Raw genomic sequence first — 19,291 nt, forward strand, 5'->3', positions numbered from 1 at the left:
GCTCATCCTCTTGTCCTACAATTGCATCTTTTCCACCATCCTGAAGATGCCTTCGGCTGACGGCAGACACAGACCCCTCCCGTGGTCTGATCTCACCCGTTCCGTGAGTCCCAGGTTCTTCAGCGTTTCCGGCTGGGTAGAGTCACTCCTTCCCTCTTGCTTCTTTCTGTCTGTCTTGTTTGTGTCCATGTTCGGTCTCTCACCGCAGAAAGCAAAACCGTGCTGTTCACCAGGCCCCCATCTCTGTGCCAGTGAGAAAGTTGTAGAGATAGAAAAATGCCTAACTTCAAAGGAGATGTTTTCTTTGCTAACTGCTAAGGAGTTTTCACTCCAAAGGAGTCCAGTCATCCCCCTTGTCTGCTCTCCTGTCTCTAAAGTGGATAGTATCAACTGTTTAGAAAAAGGTTAATAGAGTCACAGACCTCAAGGCAAGAAGGGACATTGAATCCTCTACTCCAACATACTGTATCTAACATGGCATTACATCTCACCCAGCTATCCCTTAACTTAATCGTGTCTGGTAAGGAACTAGGCACAGTAGCTTGATCCAAAGTCTTACGCATGTAATGGCTGGAGCAGAAAGGCAGGAGACCTCTGAGTTGGATTCTCATGTCTTCTCTTGAGTTACCTTAGTAACACTTTGCACATCACTCATGTCAGAAGGATAAATACATTAAAATATAATTATTAGAACCAGCCAAAATTATCCCATGCAACAATTTTCCAGTGGAAGATGCTGTTTTGAGGGAAAGGAATCTTTCCAGGGGAACTCATTGATTCCACTAAAACTTTCAATGAAAACCAGGTAGTCTGGCCAACTGGTGGGCAGCCCAAGCATCCAGCTCCCAGCTTGGCTTCTCCCTGCATCCTCAGGTGCCCATGCTGTTTGTCTTTCCTGCTATCCAGCTCCAGCAGGAAATGTCAATTTTGATGGACTTACCTTTTTCCATGGATGAATCTTTTATTTGAAAAGCCACGAAGAGGCCTTTAAATAAATGAAGGGAAAAATAAAAACAGATTTCCTCTTGCAGCCATAACTCTGCCCCCCTGAGAACACCAGGCTTCCATCTCCCCTTTTGATCAAACTAACTGTGCCCCCAGCACAAAACTCGAGTACATCAATATCTACAAATGATGGGGGTAGGGTAGGAAAGGGCAGTTTGCTGAAGGATTGTGTAAATGGTGTGGCCACCTCCAGAATGCCCCTTCGTGGGTGACTTGGGACGGTTCTGCAGTACCTGGTCTCCATTTCCCTCCTTGGGGGTCCACATTAATTCTACTAAGGCTCACGTGTCCCTTCTTGGCACATGGCTTCTTAACATAAAATTCAAAATCAACACAGAAGACTCTTCCACGCAGTCTCAAGCTGGACGCAGCCCCTCCTCCCTAAGGTCTCTCTGTCTATCTATCTTCAAGTTTCCAAGTTGGGAACGACTTTTCATCCCTTCCCAGGATCTGCTTCTGCTCTCCCCTCGGTCAAAGGTCCGTCTCCTGGAGCCTCTTGAGCTCTGCAGGTCCTGCCACAGTTTCCTCTCCTATTTCCTGTTCTTCTCTGGCTCTTTTAAAGGAGCAGCTGCCCTATGTCAGGCCCAACTGAGAGGCTGTTAATAAGGCCCAGACGTGTTGGACCCATTCCCTCATAAAGGCCCAGCTCAGCAGGTGAAAGGGTATGTGAAGAAAGGAAGGCTGAGAGGGTGGAGTTCAGGTTATCATAGAATCATAGAAGATGAGGGATGGAAGGGACCTCAGGAGGTATCTAGTCCAATCCCCTCCTCAAAGTGCATGCTCTGTAATTAATGGGAGCTATGGTAATAATAACACTGACAAAGGTTGATGATGTAAATGAGCTGGCTCCTCAGCTCTTGTAAATCAACATAGCTCCATTGACTTCAGATCAACTACGTTGCTTTACATCAGCTGAGGACATGGCGCAGTAGGGGTCTCACACGGGTCGAGTGGGTTGGATAGAGAGAGCCCAGTCTGAGACTTGCCTTCAACTATCCAAGGATTTGCAGGTGGGCACCACTGTCTTGGATTTCACTCCAGAAGTTAGATTGGAGCAGGGAAAGTGGCTATAACCGAAAGGTGGGTGGATGGATGAGACACAAACTGAAAGATCAACATCAGGTCTAGGATTCAAACCACAGTTGTTATGGCTCCTGTATGGAATACCGCAAAAGGGACTGGCACAGAGATTGTGATTATACTATGTCTTTAGGTAAGGTGTGCAAAGAAGAACAGGAGGGGAGGCTATTGTGCATGTTCGGACCTCCCTGAAATGATGGCTAGAGAAGGCATTTTCCAAACTGCCAAGGAAATCGTGATGACCAATTTCCATTAAATGCTAAGGCAAGTTGAGCATCCAGACCTCTTAGGTGTCTCTGAAAACCTGAGCTTATTTATAAACCAGGTCGATTCTCTGAAATTGCATTTCATGAGAAATTTCAACATTTATTTTTATTTTGAATTAGAAGAAAAAGGAAATGTCTTTGAAATTTCCTTCAAAATGAAAAATAAAAAATAATAATTCTGGAAAACTGTTTTATGGTTTTAATGTTCTTATTAATTGTATTTTTACTTTATTTTGTTTCATGCCATAATTCAACATAATATAAGAGTCAAAACATTCCATTATTTTATTTTATTTATAAAATCATAAAGGGCCTCTGCTACTTATTATTATGTTTGGCAGAATTCAATTTTTATTTTGATACATAATTTGACGGATAATATTAATTCTTATTTTTAAGCATTTTTTTCAAATTGATTTACGTTTCTGTAGTGTTGGGAAAGTGGGCAGTCAGACAATGGGGGCAGACATACAATAATTATTTAATGACAGTAGACTTTGATATTCAAAAATGTTCAAGAATGATAGCTGTTAAAACACCAATTGCCAAGATCATAGAGAAAAACTTACAAAGTAAATATCCTTAAATCAAACTCTAATGACTTCTCCTGTAACATATGTATTACTTTGCTTAGTTGTAAATTCCTGTTATTATCAATGGAAATATTTTTCCATTGGTTTGTGGGTACAGTGAAATTTATGTTTACCTCCATTTGCCAATAAAAATCTAATCCTTCCACACCTACTTATTATTGACTGAAACACCTCCTCTTATTCCATAGATCAAAGTGATTTCAGTTCCCGTTGTGAGGAAACAGTTTGACATTTTGGCCAGGGAAATAAGATACGTGCTCAGGGCTAGATTCAAAAAGGAATATTGGGTTTGCATTTCCAAACATGCCAACACCTAGAAAATCACTGGGAAGTGATTATTCCCCTCAATTTGCCACTGGTGAGGCCACATCTCAAGTATTGTGTCCAATTTTGGGCTCCCCACTACAGGAAGGATGTGGACAAATTGGGGAAAGTTCAGTGGAGGGTAAGAAAAATAATTAGGGGGCTGGATCACATGACTTATGAGGAGAGGCTGAGGGAACTGGGCTTTTTGAGTCTGCAGAAGAAAAGCGTGAGGATGGATTTGATAGCAGCCTTCAACTACCTGAAGGGGAGTTCCAGAGAGGATGGAGCTAGGCTGTTCTCAGTGGTGGCAGATGACAGAAAAAAGAGCAATGAACCCAAGTTGCAGTGCATGAGGTCTAGTTTGGATATTAAGAAAAACCTTTTTCCCTAGGAGGGCGGTGAAGCACTGGAATGGGTTACCTGGGGAGGTGGTGGAATCTCCATCTTTAGAGGTTTTTAAGGTGCGCCTTGACAAAGCCCTGGCTGGGATGGTTTAGTTGAGGTTGGTCCTTCTTTGAGCAGGGGGTTGGACTAGATACCTCCTGAGGTCCCTTCCAACCCTGATCTTCTATGGTTTAATGATTCTAACTGTAAAATCTTATCACTTGATCCATTCTAGCTACAGGCATATTTTGACAGCACAATGGATTTTAGCAGATTATGTCCTTTCCACCAGGCATCTGACGTATCCTGCTTCATATGAATTATTACAACCATACAGAAGTGATGAATATGGGGTTTAAAGTGTACTGCTTTGGGGCACAGTGTGCCACACCCTGTCTGGAAAGAAGGCCCTGACCTTCTTCCTCTACATCAGCCAGTGGCTACCCCTACCTGAAGCTTTGTAATGGCCAGGCCTTCGTCTGTTGCTCGTTGCTTCTCCTGCTTAACTAACCTCTTCCCTGGGCCAAGGGCCCTAAAGGCCTGGCCCTTGAGCACAAAGGTAATGGCAGTGGTTCGGGAAATCAGGGAGTTGCTAGTTTGAATCCCTCTCAACACTTGTGAGAGGTCTCCATTGTAGATGCTCCTGGCACATCCAACGCCATCCTCAATGGCTCATCATTTCTCCATCTTAACCAACCTTCTTCCTGTGGCAGAACATCCCCCTGTATTCACACACTAGACACTATTGTAATGATCTTCATACAATCATGCCTTGTAAGGTGTTATTTGAAAACTCAGAACCTGCTGAACAGTAAAATGCATCCAGTAACATTATGCACATTGGCTGAAATCATGACTGACGTGTGTTTCCCAGATAAGTTTGGGGAGTTGCTAAACCAGTTTCTCAAAGGCAAAGGGCAGGGCTAAGCCTCAGTCAGGTGTCAACAAAGCTAATGGGCCATCCCCTATCAAGTGGCCGTTCTATGATAAGAAAGGGAGGGGAAGGGGTAAAGAGATCTTCATCTTAGCTAAAAAACATCATGATCTCTCTTTCCTCCCTGAAACCTCTTGCCCTCAGATGAAAATGCTTTTCAAAGAGGAACTGAAACAAAGGAGGGACAAACACCTCAAGATACCCCTCTCTTCTCTCTCCCTTCTCCATCTCCCACTTTGCACCGGGTAAGACAAAAGAAGCAGCCATTGTACTCTGGGGGAAGAATCTTGGCTGGAAGAGTTTGGTCAGTAATGCTGTTGAAACTTTGTGAGAAACTTTGTTTTAAAGCTAATTTAGCTTGTTCTGTTAGGCACTCCAGAGTGTTTCATATTTATTTTTCTTGCAGTCGTTTCTGACTCTTATCCCTCCCTGCTTGCACTCACTGAAAATCTCTCTCTTTGTCGTTAATAAACTTGTTTTATTGTTTTATCTAATCCCGTGTGTTTAAATTAAAGTGCTGGGTAATTCCATTTAGGGTGGCAAAGTTGTGTGTACGTTATTCTCTTAAAGGAATAATGCACTTGATATATTTGGGCTGTCTGAGAGAGGCTGGACAGTACAGGACATACATTTCCTGGGGAGGAAATCTAGGACTGGGAGTGTTTGGGGGACAAGGGACACACAACCTCCCCCCACTGGTCTGGATTGCGCCCCAGTACGTCACAGGCATCGACTGGGGTTTTCAGATATGCCCAGGCACCTAACCCCTGTTGATTTCAGTGAGAATTAGGCATCTAGGCCTGATTTTTAAAGATATTTAGGTGTTTAAAGATGGAGACAGGGGGATGTTAAAATAAGCATTTTATTCATTTTGATGGAAATGGAATGCACTGACAAGTCAAAATGAAATTTAGGTTTTGATTCTCTGAATCAATCCCTGAATCAATTCCAGATAATTCCTGTTTGAACAACAGCATATCTTTGGACAGAAATCTTGGCCTTTTCTTTGTTAAGCTAAATCGATTGAGCTTCATGATACACAAAACAGATCCACAGCTTGTGTAAACTGGAATCATAGCATTGGACTCAAAGGAGCTAGTCCCTATGTGGTGTAAATGGATGTAGTTCCATTGAAGCCAATAGGCCAGATCCCCAAATGGTATAAATTGGTTACGTTCTCTCAAAGTCAGTGAAATTCCACTGGTTTGTGGAAGATCAAGCTATAAATGTTAAGCTCAGATTCTTCTCTCACATATACCCATTTTACACCAGCCTGAATCCTTTGGTGCCAATCCTGATTTATAGACACAAGGGAAAGAAGCTCCTATCCTTAATTTTTAGTGTCTATGAAACAGGAATAACCGTCAAAGCAGTTTAATAGGCATTGCTTAGGCACACAATGAAAGCTGGATTCTTCCCTCCCACAAAATACATGTCCGTTAAACATCAGGATTGAGCCAGATCTTCTGCAGGTGTAAATCAGACCGACTGCATTGACATCAGTGGATTTCCATTGGTGCAACTGAGAGCAGAATGTGGCCCCATTTATATATAAACTGTTGTTGTCATGGAAACAAGGGGCCTGGACCAGGAAGCACACAGTGAAAGAGTATTTGTTGGAGAAAGACATGATTAATTCTTGGCAAATAACCTCCACCCAGTCAGTCTCTGCAGTGAAGCTTTGATCTCTTTGTTCCTCATGCTGTAGACGATGGGATTCAGCACTGGAGGCACCGTGGAATAGAGAACAGCTGCCACGAGATCCAGAGCTGATGTGGAGCTGGAGGTGGGTTTCAGGTAGGCAAAGATGCCAGTGAAAACAAACAAGGAGACCACAGTGAGGTGAGGGAGGCAGGTGGAGAAGGCTTTGTGCCGGCCCTGCTCACAGGGGATTCTCAGCAACGTAGTGAAGATCTGAACGTAAGACAATTATAAAAACAAAGCAGATTAATACAAAGCACTCATTAAAGGCAATAACACCAATTTCACTGAGGTATGTGTCGGAGCAGGCGAGCTTGAGCAGCTGGGGGATTTCACAGAAGAACTGATCCACCGTGTTACCTCCACAGAAGGTGAAACGGCTCACTTGTGGTTCCACGATGACATTGTTGTAGAGTCAGGAACACAGCCAAGGAGGAGTCCAGGATCCCAGCTGGAAGAGGCTAGGAAGAAGACAAATGACATTTCGATCTCACATAGGCTGACTAATAACTTCTCTTTCTGGAGCACTCATCTGCAGGGTCACCCAATCTCGCCCCCCTGTGCAAGTCTTTGGGTTATTTCACACCTGGCAACGCTTCTCTCCTGGAGGTGGGGTTGGCAGTGACAGAGCAAACACTTAAATATTATCACACAACACGGAATAAAGATGTGACAAGTGAGATTGATGTGTGCACCCACTCCCCAGCACCCCAGACAGTCTAAACACTGACCACAGTCTAGTAAATCTAATGCCAGATTTAACAGTACTAACCCGCAGCTGAGCCAGGCTGGTTTCCAGCCAGGCCTTTGTCAGTGTTCAGCTGAGGATTAGGGGCCTTGGCATGATCTGGCACCTGGTCTGTCAGCATCACAGTGGTCCTTGAAATGATGGATGGGCCTGGTGAAAGGGGAAACTGACTCTTGGGAATTCCCAAGGGAAAGGCTGTTAAAGCCTCCCGTTTATTCCAGAGACCCTGTCATTTGCTCATCAGCTCTGATGATCATTGATTCATCATGCACCCAGGCCACAGGGCACCAATGGACACGCCAGGCCACCAGCACTAGATGAGTGAGGACCACAGACTGAGAGATGTGAGATGGGTCTCTGGTAGCCCTTCCCTTTCCATCCCTGTAGGAGTGTTGGCTCCGTGGGAGGCCACAGCGGCTTCCTACAGACAGGGAATAGCTCGCGCTTGGCAGGTGAGTAGTCCGAATAGTCCACCCTTAGGCAGGGTGAGCAGCAGTTACTCGCTCAGACCCTCAGTCAGGGCGAGAGCACAAAGGGTCAGGTGCTCCAACCCCTAGGCAGGGGTGAGCAGAGGCGGATCGCTCAGGCCCTCAGGCAGGGCGAGCGAACAGGAGTCTATTGCTCCAACCCCTAGGCAGGGTGAGCGGAGGCGGCAACGGCTTCAGGCAGGGTCAGGAGAGCAATTCTTCTGGGGTGGCTAGGGACAGGGGGAAGGGGAGGGGGACGCAGGCCCACCCGTCTCCACTGCGTCCCAGCCCAGGGCCCTAGCAGTGGCAGAAGCGGCTGCCACTGTGTCGGCGGGGCTCCCGGCGCAACACACCGACTGGAGTGTGGGTTCAGCCACAGGCCGTGGCTGTCCCTGGGCTACTTCCTCCCCACTGACCCCAGTACCTGCCTCTTCCATGCCACGAGAATAGTCCACCTGGGGTAGCACCGTCAGTCCTTCCTGATCGACCGGGGGTAAGGCAGGAAGCTCCTCTTCAGGGGGCAGCTCCTCCAGGTCGATATATGTTGGGAGCGGCTCAGCCTCGGGCAACTCCTCCAGGTCCAGCCCTGCTGCAGGGAGGGGCTCGGCGGCCGGCAGTTCTTCCAAATCCAGCCCGGCCTCCGGGGGTGCCCGCCACTCGGGCTGGTCTGGGGTCTCGGCCCAGTCTGGCGGTTCTCGAACACGGTCCCGGGCTCGGGGTAACTCGGCCCAGTCGCCTAGTCCAGCTTTTCGAGGGCCCTACCCAATCCCCGGGCCCAGGTGGGGCCGGGGTTTGGCGGCGGCGGCTAGGCTCTAGCCTAGGCCTCAGCTGGCAGGGCAGCACGTCTGCCTCTGGCAACAGTCTGGGCCCTACTGAGCTCAGGGGCCAGGCTTTTGTACTTCCCCTTCCTGTTGGGGCTCCGCCCTGTGGCTGCCCATTGGCCTGGCTGGATGGTCCTATCGTGGCCCGGGTCCCTTGTTGCCGGGCAGATTCCGGGGCAGGGCACGAGTTGAGCCAATCAGAGCGCTAGGGTCCTTCCTCAGGCTCTGGCTCCGTGGGAGGCCACAGCGCCTTCCTACAATCCCCCACTGTCCTCCTCTCTGTCAGCGTTTCACCTGGTCCTGAGACCAGCCGCGCCATACGCCACCAACACAATGAGCTGAGACGGCCCATCAAGCTCTGCCCAGCCTGAGAAGGGTCAGCCAAGAACAGAGACCAGACCAGCTCCATGTTATTCCAGACCAGGGACGTGGGGTGCAACAGCTGTCAGGGGTGATCTGCCCCTAGCCCAAACATCCATCTGTGACTGAGCAGCCACATGGTATGCAGAGAACACCAGCAAAAGCCATATTTCCCTTACCTTTTCAGTCCTGTATCTTCTCTCTGCTGGGTGCTAAGGTTGCAGACCTCATGAGACACCTAAACAGACTTATGTGCCCATGCCATGCTGGGGAGGGGCTGGTAGTCATGGTACATATAGGTACCAATGACATAGGGAAAGGTAGGAGAAAGGTCCTGGTGGCCAGATTCTGGCTGCTCTAGGAAAGACATTAAGGTCCAAGAGCTCCATGGTAGCATTTTCTGAAACATTTCCAGTTCCACCCACAGGCCTAGGAAGACAGGCAGAACTTCAGGTCTCAATGCAGGTCTCAAAGGCCCAGCCTGACAAAGCCCTGGCTGGGATGATTTAGCTGAGGTTAGTCCTGCTTTGAGCAGGGATTGGACTAGATGATTGCCTGTGGTCCCTGCCAACCCTCATCATCTATGATGCTATGAGAGAGTGATGAACAGGGGAGCTTGTCTTCAAATGGCAGCCAATGCCTGGATCAGTGCTAGTGTCAATTCTGCCCTTCACACCGGGAACATGTTTGTGTTAACCTTCTCCAAAGGCAGCACGGTGGATCAGTTCTTCTGTGAAATCCCCCAGCTGCTCAAGAAGGTGCCAGCCAAGATTGTGTCCCTCACATAAGCAGAACGGGAGCCCTATTTCTGCACTGATGAGGGGAAGCTGCTGGCCTTCTAAGCTGCTGCAGACCAGGAGCGAGGCCTAAGCCAGCAGTGACTCACTAGTGTTTTGAGGAGTAAGTTTTTTGGGGTGGGCTTTTCAAAAGGAGCCGAAGGGAGTTGGTTGCTGATTACCCATTGAAAACCATGGCCAGCTGAAAATCTCATTCATGACCAAAAAAGGATTTAGCGTGAATTTATCTCTAAGTCCACAGTGGGACCACTCCCATATGTTTAAAGCTAAGCACTTCCTTACGTATTTTTCTTGATCAGTGATTTAGTTCAGATTATTCAAAGGAAATGAGTTTAAGAATCATGGATTAAGAATCATAATAACTGAGAGTTCGGACAGGAATCTATGGCAATGTAGACCAACCAAGGATCTTCCTTTCCATTTTAAGAAGCCTGGTTATAATTCTTCTATATATCCAATTAGAATAGAGAAACTGAGCAAATTAACATGTAACCAGTCAAAACAACTCAAATTTCACGCACTGAATACTAATCAGGATCTGCTTGTAAATAAACTATAGAGCAAAAAATATTCACAGAAATTCTTTGCTGACTAACATTGAATAATGAATATTTTCAAGAAAATCATGATCCGGACAATGAGAGTCATGGAAGTAAAAGAAGCACAATAATTTTAATGGATTATCCATTTATTTATATAACCAAGCACTATACTCGGCATATGCAGTGTACACAACCATACAGTGATATGGTATTCAAATAATAATGCGAAACTCAGCAAAGAACTGCCACTACTAAGAAGAATGTCCTAACCGTTGGACTACTGGAGACTGATGTGGGTCCCGCTGTCTCTTCTGCTGAAGTTGTTCCACTGTGGATAAACAATTAAAGGATATTGGAGCACGGGCACTGGGTCTCCCATTTTCTAGACGAGGGATCTGACCACTAGACAACACAGTCCTTCTATCTGCTGCTCAATTTCTGGCCCAATGACTCTTTTAAAATATTTATCTACAGGGGAAGAGCATGAACAAGAGAGGTTGACAATTGTAATAAACAAGTAAATCAATAAATAACAGCCAAACTCTGTGATCCAGGGCACCTCTGAGACATATTCAGATTCTTGTGTGGATGAGACGCCATTGGCCAAATAAAGAACCCTTTGAAGTGAATGGCTAAATCCCAATGGTCATGTTTCCAGGGCTAGCTGCACCACTGGCCCCTTCTCTGGTATCTCTGGGTGCACCCCTCCTAGGATAGAAGTCCATAAACCTCCCCCTCTGAAACTGGTCCCAGGCTAAAAACCTCTGTGCTCTAATTGTGCTTTCCCAGCAGATCTCAGCGGGTTTGGTACCTGCAGCTCTTTCTGCAGGAGCTGTGATTAGTAGTAAGGAGCGTGACTAGACACCCTTGTCCAAGTAAAGGATGATGTATTTACTGCAGTAGGAACAAAGCATAACATGAGAGAAAATACTACCCAGAAACGCCAAAAACTTCAATGGGAAATGTTTGTCCTCATTATCCAGGCTCAGATTGTCTTTAGGAAAAATAGCAAAACATTTCTGTTCAAACAAGCGTTTCCGTCACATCAAGAATTACATTTATCTAGATAAAAATGGGAAAACATTTCTATCCAAGGCTCTACGTGCCTGAAAATATCATTAATACAACAGTAAAATCTTGCAAGCATAAAAGTAAGGATTTCAACAGGAACTCAGCCATCCACATTCCTACAGAATCTCTTTTCCACCACTCCTCACTGTTTGAAATAAAATATTACTTTTCACAGAGAACGCCATTAAAGAGGCAATCACATTGACACAAAAAAAGAGGACAAAAATAACCACCATCGTCTAATCAAACACTCCACCCTTGGAAATTCTAATCCCCCACCCCACCAAAAAAAAAGAAATTTAGAATAAAGATACATATCAAGCGGCCAATAAATCAAAAACAAAGCAAAGACACAGAACAGAATCAAACAAACAAATAAAGACTCTCACACCCCAAGTACATGTTTTACCCCAAAACAGGAGAATTCATGGAGTTCCACTATGGACTTTCTAAGGGATACTGATTTTATGGGCAATGTGTTCAGACCATGTGGTAATGCTGACCATATAAATTCTTAAGAGAGAAAGATAGACTATGATTTTATTTCTGCTGGGGAAAACATCTAGGACAAAGAAGCAAATCAACCAAACAATCAATAAAACAAAACAAAAAGCGGAGACAATTCAGAAAAGAAAACAACCACAACCCCTGAACTTCTCATATTCCAAGTGGAATTTTTACCGCCAAAAAGAAGACTCAGATACTCCATGAAGTCCATCAGGAGCTTAGCTATGCCTATGCATTTTATTTACAAATTGCTTGGATAGATCAGTGATGGTGGCAGGATAAATCCTAAAATAGATAGATTCTGATCTTTTTCATACGTGTATAATTCAACAGTAACTCCACGGACTTCAGGAGGAAGTGGAAAGAAACATAGTGATTACAATGAGGTGAGGCAGGCAGGTGGAGAAGGCTCTATGCCGGCCCTGCTCAGAAGGGATTCTCAGCACTGTTTTGAAGATCTGAACATACGACACAATTATAAAAACAAAGCAAGCTAGGGCTAAACATGCACCAAATGCAATAAACCCAACTTCACTGAGGTATGAGTCAGAGCAGATGAGCTTCAGTAACTGGGGGATTTCACAAAAGAACTGATCCACTGTGTTGTCTCCACAGAATGTTAATGCAAACGTGTTTCCGGTGTGCAGTGCAGAGTAGACAATACCACTGATCCAGGCACTGGCAGCCATTTGGACACAAGCTCCCCTGTTCATCACACTCTCATAGTGCAGTGGTTGGCAGATGGCGACGTATCGGTCGTACACCATGACGGTCAGTAAGGCATGATCTGCTGAAATAAGGAACAAGAAGAGAAAGACTTGGGTGACACATCCAGAATAGGAAATTGATCTGGTGTTCATGAGCGAATTGGCCATGGATTTGGGGATGGTGACAGAGATGGAGCCAAGATCTAGGATGGACAGATTCATCAGGAAGAAGTACATGGGGGTGTGAAAGTGGCGGTCGAGGGCTACAGCTGTGATGACGAGAAGATTCCTCACCAGGGCTGTCAGGTAAATCACTAGAAACACCACAAAGTGCAAAATCTGCAGCTCCCGCATATCAGAGAATCCCCGGAGAAGAAAATCGGTCACAGCGGTTCGGTTGGACATTTTCTTCCTCTGTATATTCTCTGATGGCTGTAGAGGGAAGGACAAAGATAATGGTTGGGATTACAGTGACAGAGGGAATGGCCCTGTTCCCCCTCTGTAATATCTCATGATGTGGGTGTCAAAGGTGCACAGCTCTCGTCCCTTCCATTGACTAGGAGTGGTGAGTTATCACCTGAAGGTAAATAGGCTCCCGTAAAGTCAATGGAGATGCAGCAGTGTACATCACCTGAAGGGCTAGCTCAGGATATGTCTTGATGAAATGCTGTGTGAAGGATGGAGCAAAGAGCAACCCCAACACAACACTTCTAGCCAAGTTGGATCCCCTCTCGCTTCAAACCGCAGGCTCTGAGCGTGGGCACGAAACTAAAATGCCAACACTGCCTGATATCCACTTTTGGTGGAAATATGACGTAGTGTTACTCGGTACCTGTGTGAGAGCTCCTCTGTAATGATTGCACTACAACACCACCCAGGCGGCCTGCTGCCTGCTGATGGATTGATTCATGACACCAAATCCCAGTTGCATTTCCCTCTCTGTGTCACTGTGGGATAGTAGCATCGCTCAACTGCCTCTGTGCTGGGTCATTTACTGCTGTAACTTTATGTGTATGCGGGTCCCTGGCAGTAAGGAGACTTGGCTCTGCCACCGACCTACTCTGTGATCTTGGGCCAGTCACTTGCCCTCCCTGTGCCTCCGTCTCCCCTCCATACACTGCGCTGCCTTCTCTGCTAGGACTGTGAGCTCCGTGGGGGTGGGCTGTGTCTGGTTATGTGTATGTTCTGTTCCCCTGCCAACAGCATCTGTTTTTAGCTGGCAGCAGAGGGGAGCAGCGGATCCAGCGCCAGAGCAGAAGAGCTGGTTCTAATCCCACTGACCTTCTCCATGTCCTTGGGCAGGGTCCAGAGAAACAGGCTTTGGCTGGGGGCTCCAACCCACTGTCCCCAGCTGAAGGCACTAGTGTGTTTAATACATACGCCGGGGGATCTCCAGCTTTGCCACTTCCTCCGTTTTACCTTCCTTCAAGTGTCCCTTTGAAACAGAAATAAGCGCCATTGCAACAGAGCGAATGTGCTTTTATTGGGCAATATTGATATTCCCATTTCGGTTTACACCTAAATTTCCAGGAGGGGGTGGTGAGATAGTCTGTGCTGAAATTATAACAAAAGGAAATTGGGTTTCCTACTGAAGAAGTTTTCATGCAAAGTCTCTGTTGTCCTAGAAATACAATATAGATATTGGAAAACTGAGAACATATTTTTCCTAGTTTCAGCAATTTTTTTTCCAGTTTTCAGCAGTTTTTACCTGTAATCACCTGGTTTTCAAAAAACAGAAAAGAAAAGTTTTGGTTGTAACAATTTCTATGAAAAGACCTTTTTTTTTTGGCTGGGGAAAGAAACCTGAGCAGCTCTAGATGTTTGATTAAATGATAGTAAAATTCTCGAAGAGTTCCCGTTGTAGTTCAAAGCTCTATTATTAAATTTGCCCAGGAGATTAATACCCAAACCTATAATCCAAACACCAAATTTACTGTGTTGCACTATGTGGAAATTGCCCAGCTCGTGATGCATTTAACAGGTTAGGATTCTTCAATCATTGCCTGGCTCCTTCACCATATTATCCAGCAGCCGTTTCCCTGCCCCTTCACCATATTTCCTGAGTTGCTGGGTATCTCTGCAGTTCCTGGCAGATAAGGATCCACTCCACGGACGGCCGCTCCTTGCTCCCCTCCTCGGGCAGGTGTGGCTAGATGGTGCAGGACTAGATGGGCTCAGGCACTGAAAGTCTCTCCCAGCTCTAGTGCAGACTTCAAACACCGTCACAACCCAGGATGTCCCTGTTCTGGGACTAAATAGCTGAATCCGGTCTCCAGGGTTGCGAGCCCAGCTCCGATCTCACCTCTGCAGCAAACCGCCCTGACAGCCTGTCCCAGTTGACCCTAACCCCCACAGTAGGGGAACACGATCCCCCTGGATCTCACGCCATGGCAGCATCTCTGGAAGGACCCTGGGCTAAAAACAAGGCAGGGCTGAGGCTCAAGGGGTGTCCCAAGGGGTTTGCAGAGTAATTTATACATTTATAGACTAGCCCAGAGCTGTGACCGACAATAGCTCAGAGCCCAGTGGCACCAGAAACTGGAATAGCATGTCCCTTCAGTCATGCCACACAACCAGCTCTGAGACAGCAGAGATGTTTCTCTCCTGCGGTGCATCAGCAGCTGGTGTGATGCAGTCACCAGAGGAACCCACAGCTCTGGCTGCCCTGGGTGTAGGACGCTGCTCACTAAAAGGTAGCCAGAGGCAAACACTAAGAGCTCAGTGCAATGTCCGAAACTGATGTCACTTGGTATCAGTTCATTGATGGTTTGTGCCCAGTGAAGATGTGGCCTTTTGATTTCAGTGGATCTGAAATTGATCTACAGCACCTGGGGATCTGGCCCATTGACAGCAATGGAGCTATGGCTGATTCACACCTGCTGGGAACCTGGCCCATGAAACAGTTTCAAATCCCTATTGTTTGCCTGTGAATCTGAACTAAACAAGAGACAGAAGTGCCTAACCTGTCTGTTCTTTCTTAGCTCTTTGCCCAATGGGATTACAGCAGAACCACAGAGTTACCAGCCACCTGGCGAATGGCGGCTGCTCGTAACTCTGCAAAGTTTGCAGTTCTGAACAAGACAGTCTGGTTCTTCTTTCAAAAGTTTACAGCCGAACATTGACTCAAGTCAGCTTTGAAACTTCCCTTTGCAGAAGAGAAATGCTGCTTTTCACCATCTTAATGTAAATTAAACAAGCACAGAATCAGTTTCCTCATTGTGTCAAATGGTTTATTTAAACTTTCCCTTTATATTTTTGGTAGTTTGTGCTTAACACAGTCCTGTGTCTACACTCTGAGATTCTACTGTAATTGCAAGAGTGTCACTTTTCATGGTTAAGGAGTGTTTCATTACCACTGGGGACGGATCTTTGGAGAAATTCACTGTTGCTAAGATTTCCTGCATCTGATTTTCAACTTTCTTTTTCTTTCTTTCTTTCTTTCTTTCTTTCTTTCTTTCTTTCTTTCTTTCTTTCTTTCTTTCTTCATAGAATCATAAAATATTGATAGTTGGAAGGGACCTCAGGAGCCACGCCGATTAAATCATCCCAACCAGGGCTTTCTCAAGCCAGGCCTTAGAAGCCTCTAAGGATGGAGATTCCACCACCTCCCTAGGTAACCCATTCCAGTGCTTCATTTTCCTCCTAGTGAAAAAATCTTGCCTAATATCCAACCTAGATATCCCCCACTGCAACCTGAGACCATTGTTCCTAATTCTGTCATCTGCCACCACTGAGAACAGCTTAGCTCCATCCTCCCTGGAATGTCCCTTCAGTAATTGAAGGCTGCTATCAAATCCCCCCTCACTCTTCTCTTCTGCAAATTAAACAAGCCCAGTTCCCTCAGCCGCTCCTCGTAACTCATGTGCTCCAGGCCCCTAATCATTTTTGTTGTCCTCCAGTGGACTCTTTCCAATTTGTGCACATCCTTTCTGCAGTGGGGGGCCCAAAACTGGACACACTACTCCAGATTTGGCCTCACCAATGCGATATGGAGGGGGAAAATCACTTCCCTCGAACTGCTGGCAATGCTCCTACTAATGCAGCCCAATACGCCGTTAGCCTTCTTGGCAACAAGGGCACAGTGTTGACTCATATCCAGCTTCTTGTCCACTGTAATTGCCAGGTCCTTTTCCGCAGAACTGCTCCCAAAGCAGTCGGTCCTGGGTCTGTAGCTGTGCATGGGATTCTTTCATCTTAAGTGCAGGACTCTGCACTGGTCCTTGTTGAACATCATCATATTTCTTTTGGCTCAATCCTCCTATTTGTCTAGGTCACTCTGTATCCTATCTCTACCCTCCATCATATCTGCCACTCCCTCCAGCTTAGTGTCATCTGCAAATTTGCTGAGGGTGCAATCCACTCCATCCTCCAGATCATTAATGAAGATGTTGAGCAAAACTGGCCCCCAGACAGACAAACTGGCCCCTGGGGCACTCCACTTGTTACCAGCTGCCAACTAGACATTGAGCCATTGATCATTACCCCTTGACCCTGATGGTCTAGCCAGCTTTCTAGCCACCTTATATTTATTCATCCAACCCATACTTCAGTAACTTGCTGGAAACAATACTGTGGGAGACCATATCAAAAGCTTTGCTGTAGTCAAGGTATATCACTTCCATCACTTTCCCCACATCCTCAGAGCCAGTCACCTCATCACAAAAGGCAATCAGGTTGGTCAGGCATGAGTTGCCCTTGGTGAATTCATGCTGACTGTTCTTAATACCTTCCTTTCTTCCAAGTGCTTGTAAATGGATTCCTTGAGTACCTGCTGCATGCTATTTCTGGGGATTGAGTTGAGGCTGACTGGTCTGTAGTTCCCTGGATCTTCTCTCTTCCCTTTTCTGATGATGGGAACTAGATTTGTCTTTTTTTCCAATCTTCCCGCACCTCCACCAGTCACCACAAGTTTTCAAAGGTAATGGCCAATAGCTCTGCAATCACATCAGCCAACTCCCTCTGCACCCTAGGATGCATTGCATCCCGCCCCATGGACTTGTGCATGTCCAGTCTTTCTAAATAGTCCTGAACCTGTTCTGTCACCACTGAAGGCTGTTCACCTTCTCCCCATTCTGGGCCGCTCAGTGCAGGAGTCTGGGAGCTGACCTTGTCTGTGAAGATAGAGGCAAAAAAACCATTCAGTACTTCAGCTTTTTCCACATCATCTTTCACTAGGTTGCCGCCCCCATTCTGTAAGGGATCCACACTTCCCTTAAACTCCTCTGTGTTGCTAACATAACTGTAGGAACCCTGCATGTCCCTTGCTAGCTGCAACTCCAGTTGTGCTTTGGCCTTCCAGATTTCACTCCTGTATGCTCAGCAGTATTTTTATACTCCTCTCTAGTCATCTGACCAAGCATCCACACTTCTCGTAAGCTTCCTTTTTGTGTTTATTAAGCAACTAAAGCTTAACTTTATTAAGCAACTTACTCCTGCTAAGGCTGTGAGGACTTGCTTGTGTACAAAGGAAAGACACTAATTCTTATAGGCCTGGGTGATAGGTCTCTTGCATTTCTGCATTATTAACCTTATCTTTTATCCTGTAATGAGCATTTGGACTTCACTGCCCTCCACAAGCAATAGGCTTCTTGATCCACTGAGCATTGGATAATACTGCATTCATAAACCATAATATTCACTAGCACAATTACTTATACTTAGACTTTCCGCACCTCCACCTGTTATAGACTTACCCCTCACAATCTACCATAAAGGATTCCCTATTCACAAATCATACCATTTTTGTTCCTCAGTCAATGATAGTATTCTACCCTTTTCACTCACCATAAGATCATTTCACATATATTCACCATAACATCCTCTCACCTCAACTAATGAAACCTGAATATAATTCCTCCCCTTAACCCATCATGTTACCTCTTCAATCCAAGGCTTTAGGGAAAGATCGGGGGAATGGGGAGGCCTCAGGGCACATCGTACAGGTCAGCATGGTTTGGCTGTAGCATGAGAAGACAATTCCAGTGTCAGTTGCCCGTCACCTCTTTTCTCAAGAGTCTCAGCAAATGACAGTGGCCTGGGTTTGAATGAGCCTCACTATTTATTGAAACAGATAACCTAACATGGCAACAAAGACAACTTGGAGGTACAACACTGATTATCTCTGCCAAAAGCCTGGATCATCTGAAGAAATAAGTGAAAACAATAAAAACATAGTTGTGTGACTAATACTTTTACCTTTAAAATGAATTTGAGTCAGGTGAGTTCATGAATATCCCAGCAATGCAGACATGAAGGTTCATGGAAATGGTGAACATGAAGCAGTTGGCCTAAGGGAGGTGAGTGCTGCCCTCCAACAGAAAGTCAATGGATGTTGGGTGTCTAATTACCACAGGACCAGCTGAAAATCACATCCACACTGTGGCTCTAGCAGCTAACTGAGGTCAGGTCATGACCTCAAGGCAGTGTTAAGTGTCCCAATTCACTTGTCCGTTAAATGTTAATGTTACTGCCTACGTTTATCTGTAGCCAGCTGAAGGCTCTTTGCATTATCTATATATCTTGTTTGATGTGTATTAGTGCAACTAAATTAACCTGCTGCTGCCATGTTCTTTCTCATGTCTGTATCCTGGACTTAAATCAAAGGATGTTTTGCAGTTAAGGAAGAGTTTTCTTCTTGTTGTGGTGTTAATGAAAACGAATGAAATGCTCTGGATTATTGTCACTAAATGCATTAGCTATATCTCTGCAATGAAATGGGCTATAAACCAGAATTGGAGCCTTAGAACTTTGAGTGAGAAGACTGTTAGCTTCAAAGCATGGGTCATTACACTGGAGAATGGGAGATCCACAAGCTTTGTCTGTTTTCAGTGACCAAAGCAAGATCCATGGTGTGCTGAAATTGATTGATAGACTGTTTTCAGCTAAAGAAAGACTCACTGGATGGGATTCTCTGATCTTTTTGGATGCTGCCTGTGGAGTTTCCAGATACAAGACAGAGTTCCCCAAATCCATTGGGGTCAACCCTGAGGAACTCATGAAGAC

General features: G+C 45.8%; 1 protein-coding gene across 1 annotated transcript; it reads right to left on the minus strand.

The window, feature by feature from the left end:
* Positions 1-6,200: 6,200 nt before the first annotated feature.
* Positions 6,201-12,694, minus strand: LOC137141494 (olfactory receptor 14A16-like). The gene is made up of 2 exons (XM_067530383.1): positions 11,934-12,694; positions 6,201-6,375 (listed from the first exon to the last, which is right to left on the minus strand). The coding sequence occupies exons 1-2, from the start codon at positions 12,692-12,694 to the stop codon at positions 6,201-6,203; spliced, it is 936 nt and encodes a 311-aa protein (XP_067386484.1).
* Positions 12,695-19,291: the final 6,597 nt, after the last annotated feature.

The sequence above is a fragment of the Emydura macquarii genome, unplaced genomic scaffold (genome assembly GCF_026122565.2).
Source record: "Emydura macquarii macquarii isolate MOO-44397 ecotype Brisbane River unplaced genomic scaffold, CSIRO-AGI_Emac_v2 contig_3069, whole genome shotgun sequence".
Lineage (NCBI taxonomy): Eukaryota > Metazoa > Chordata > Testudines > Chelidae > Emydura > Emydura macquarii.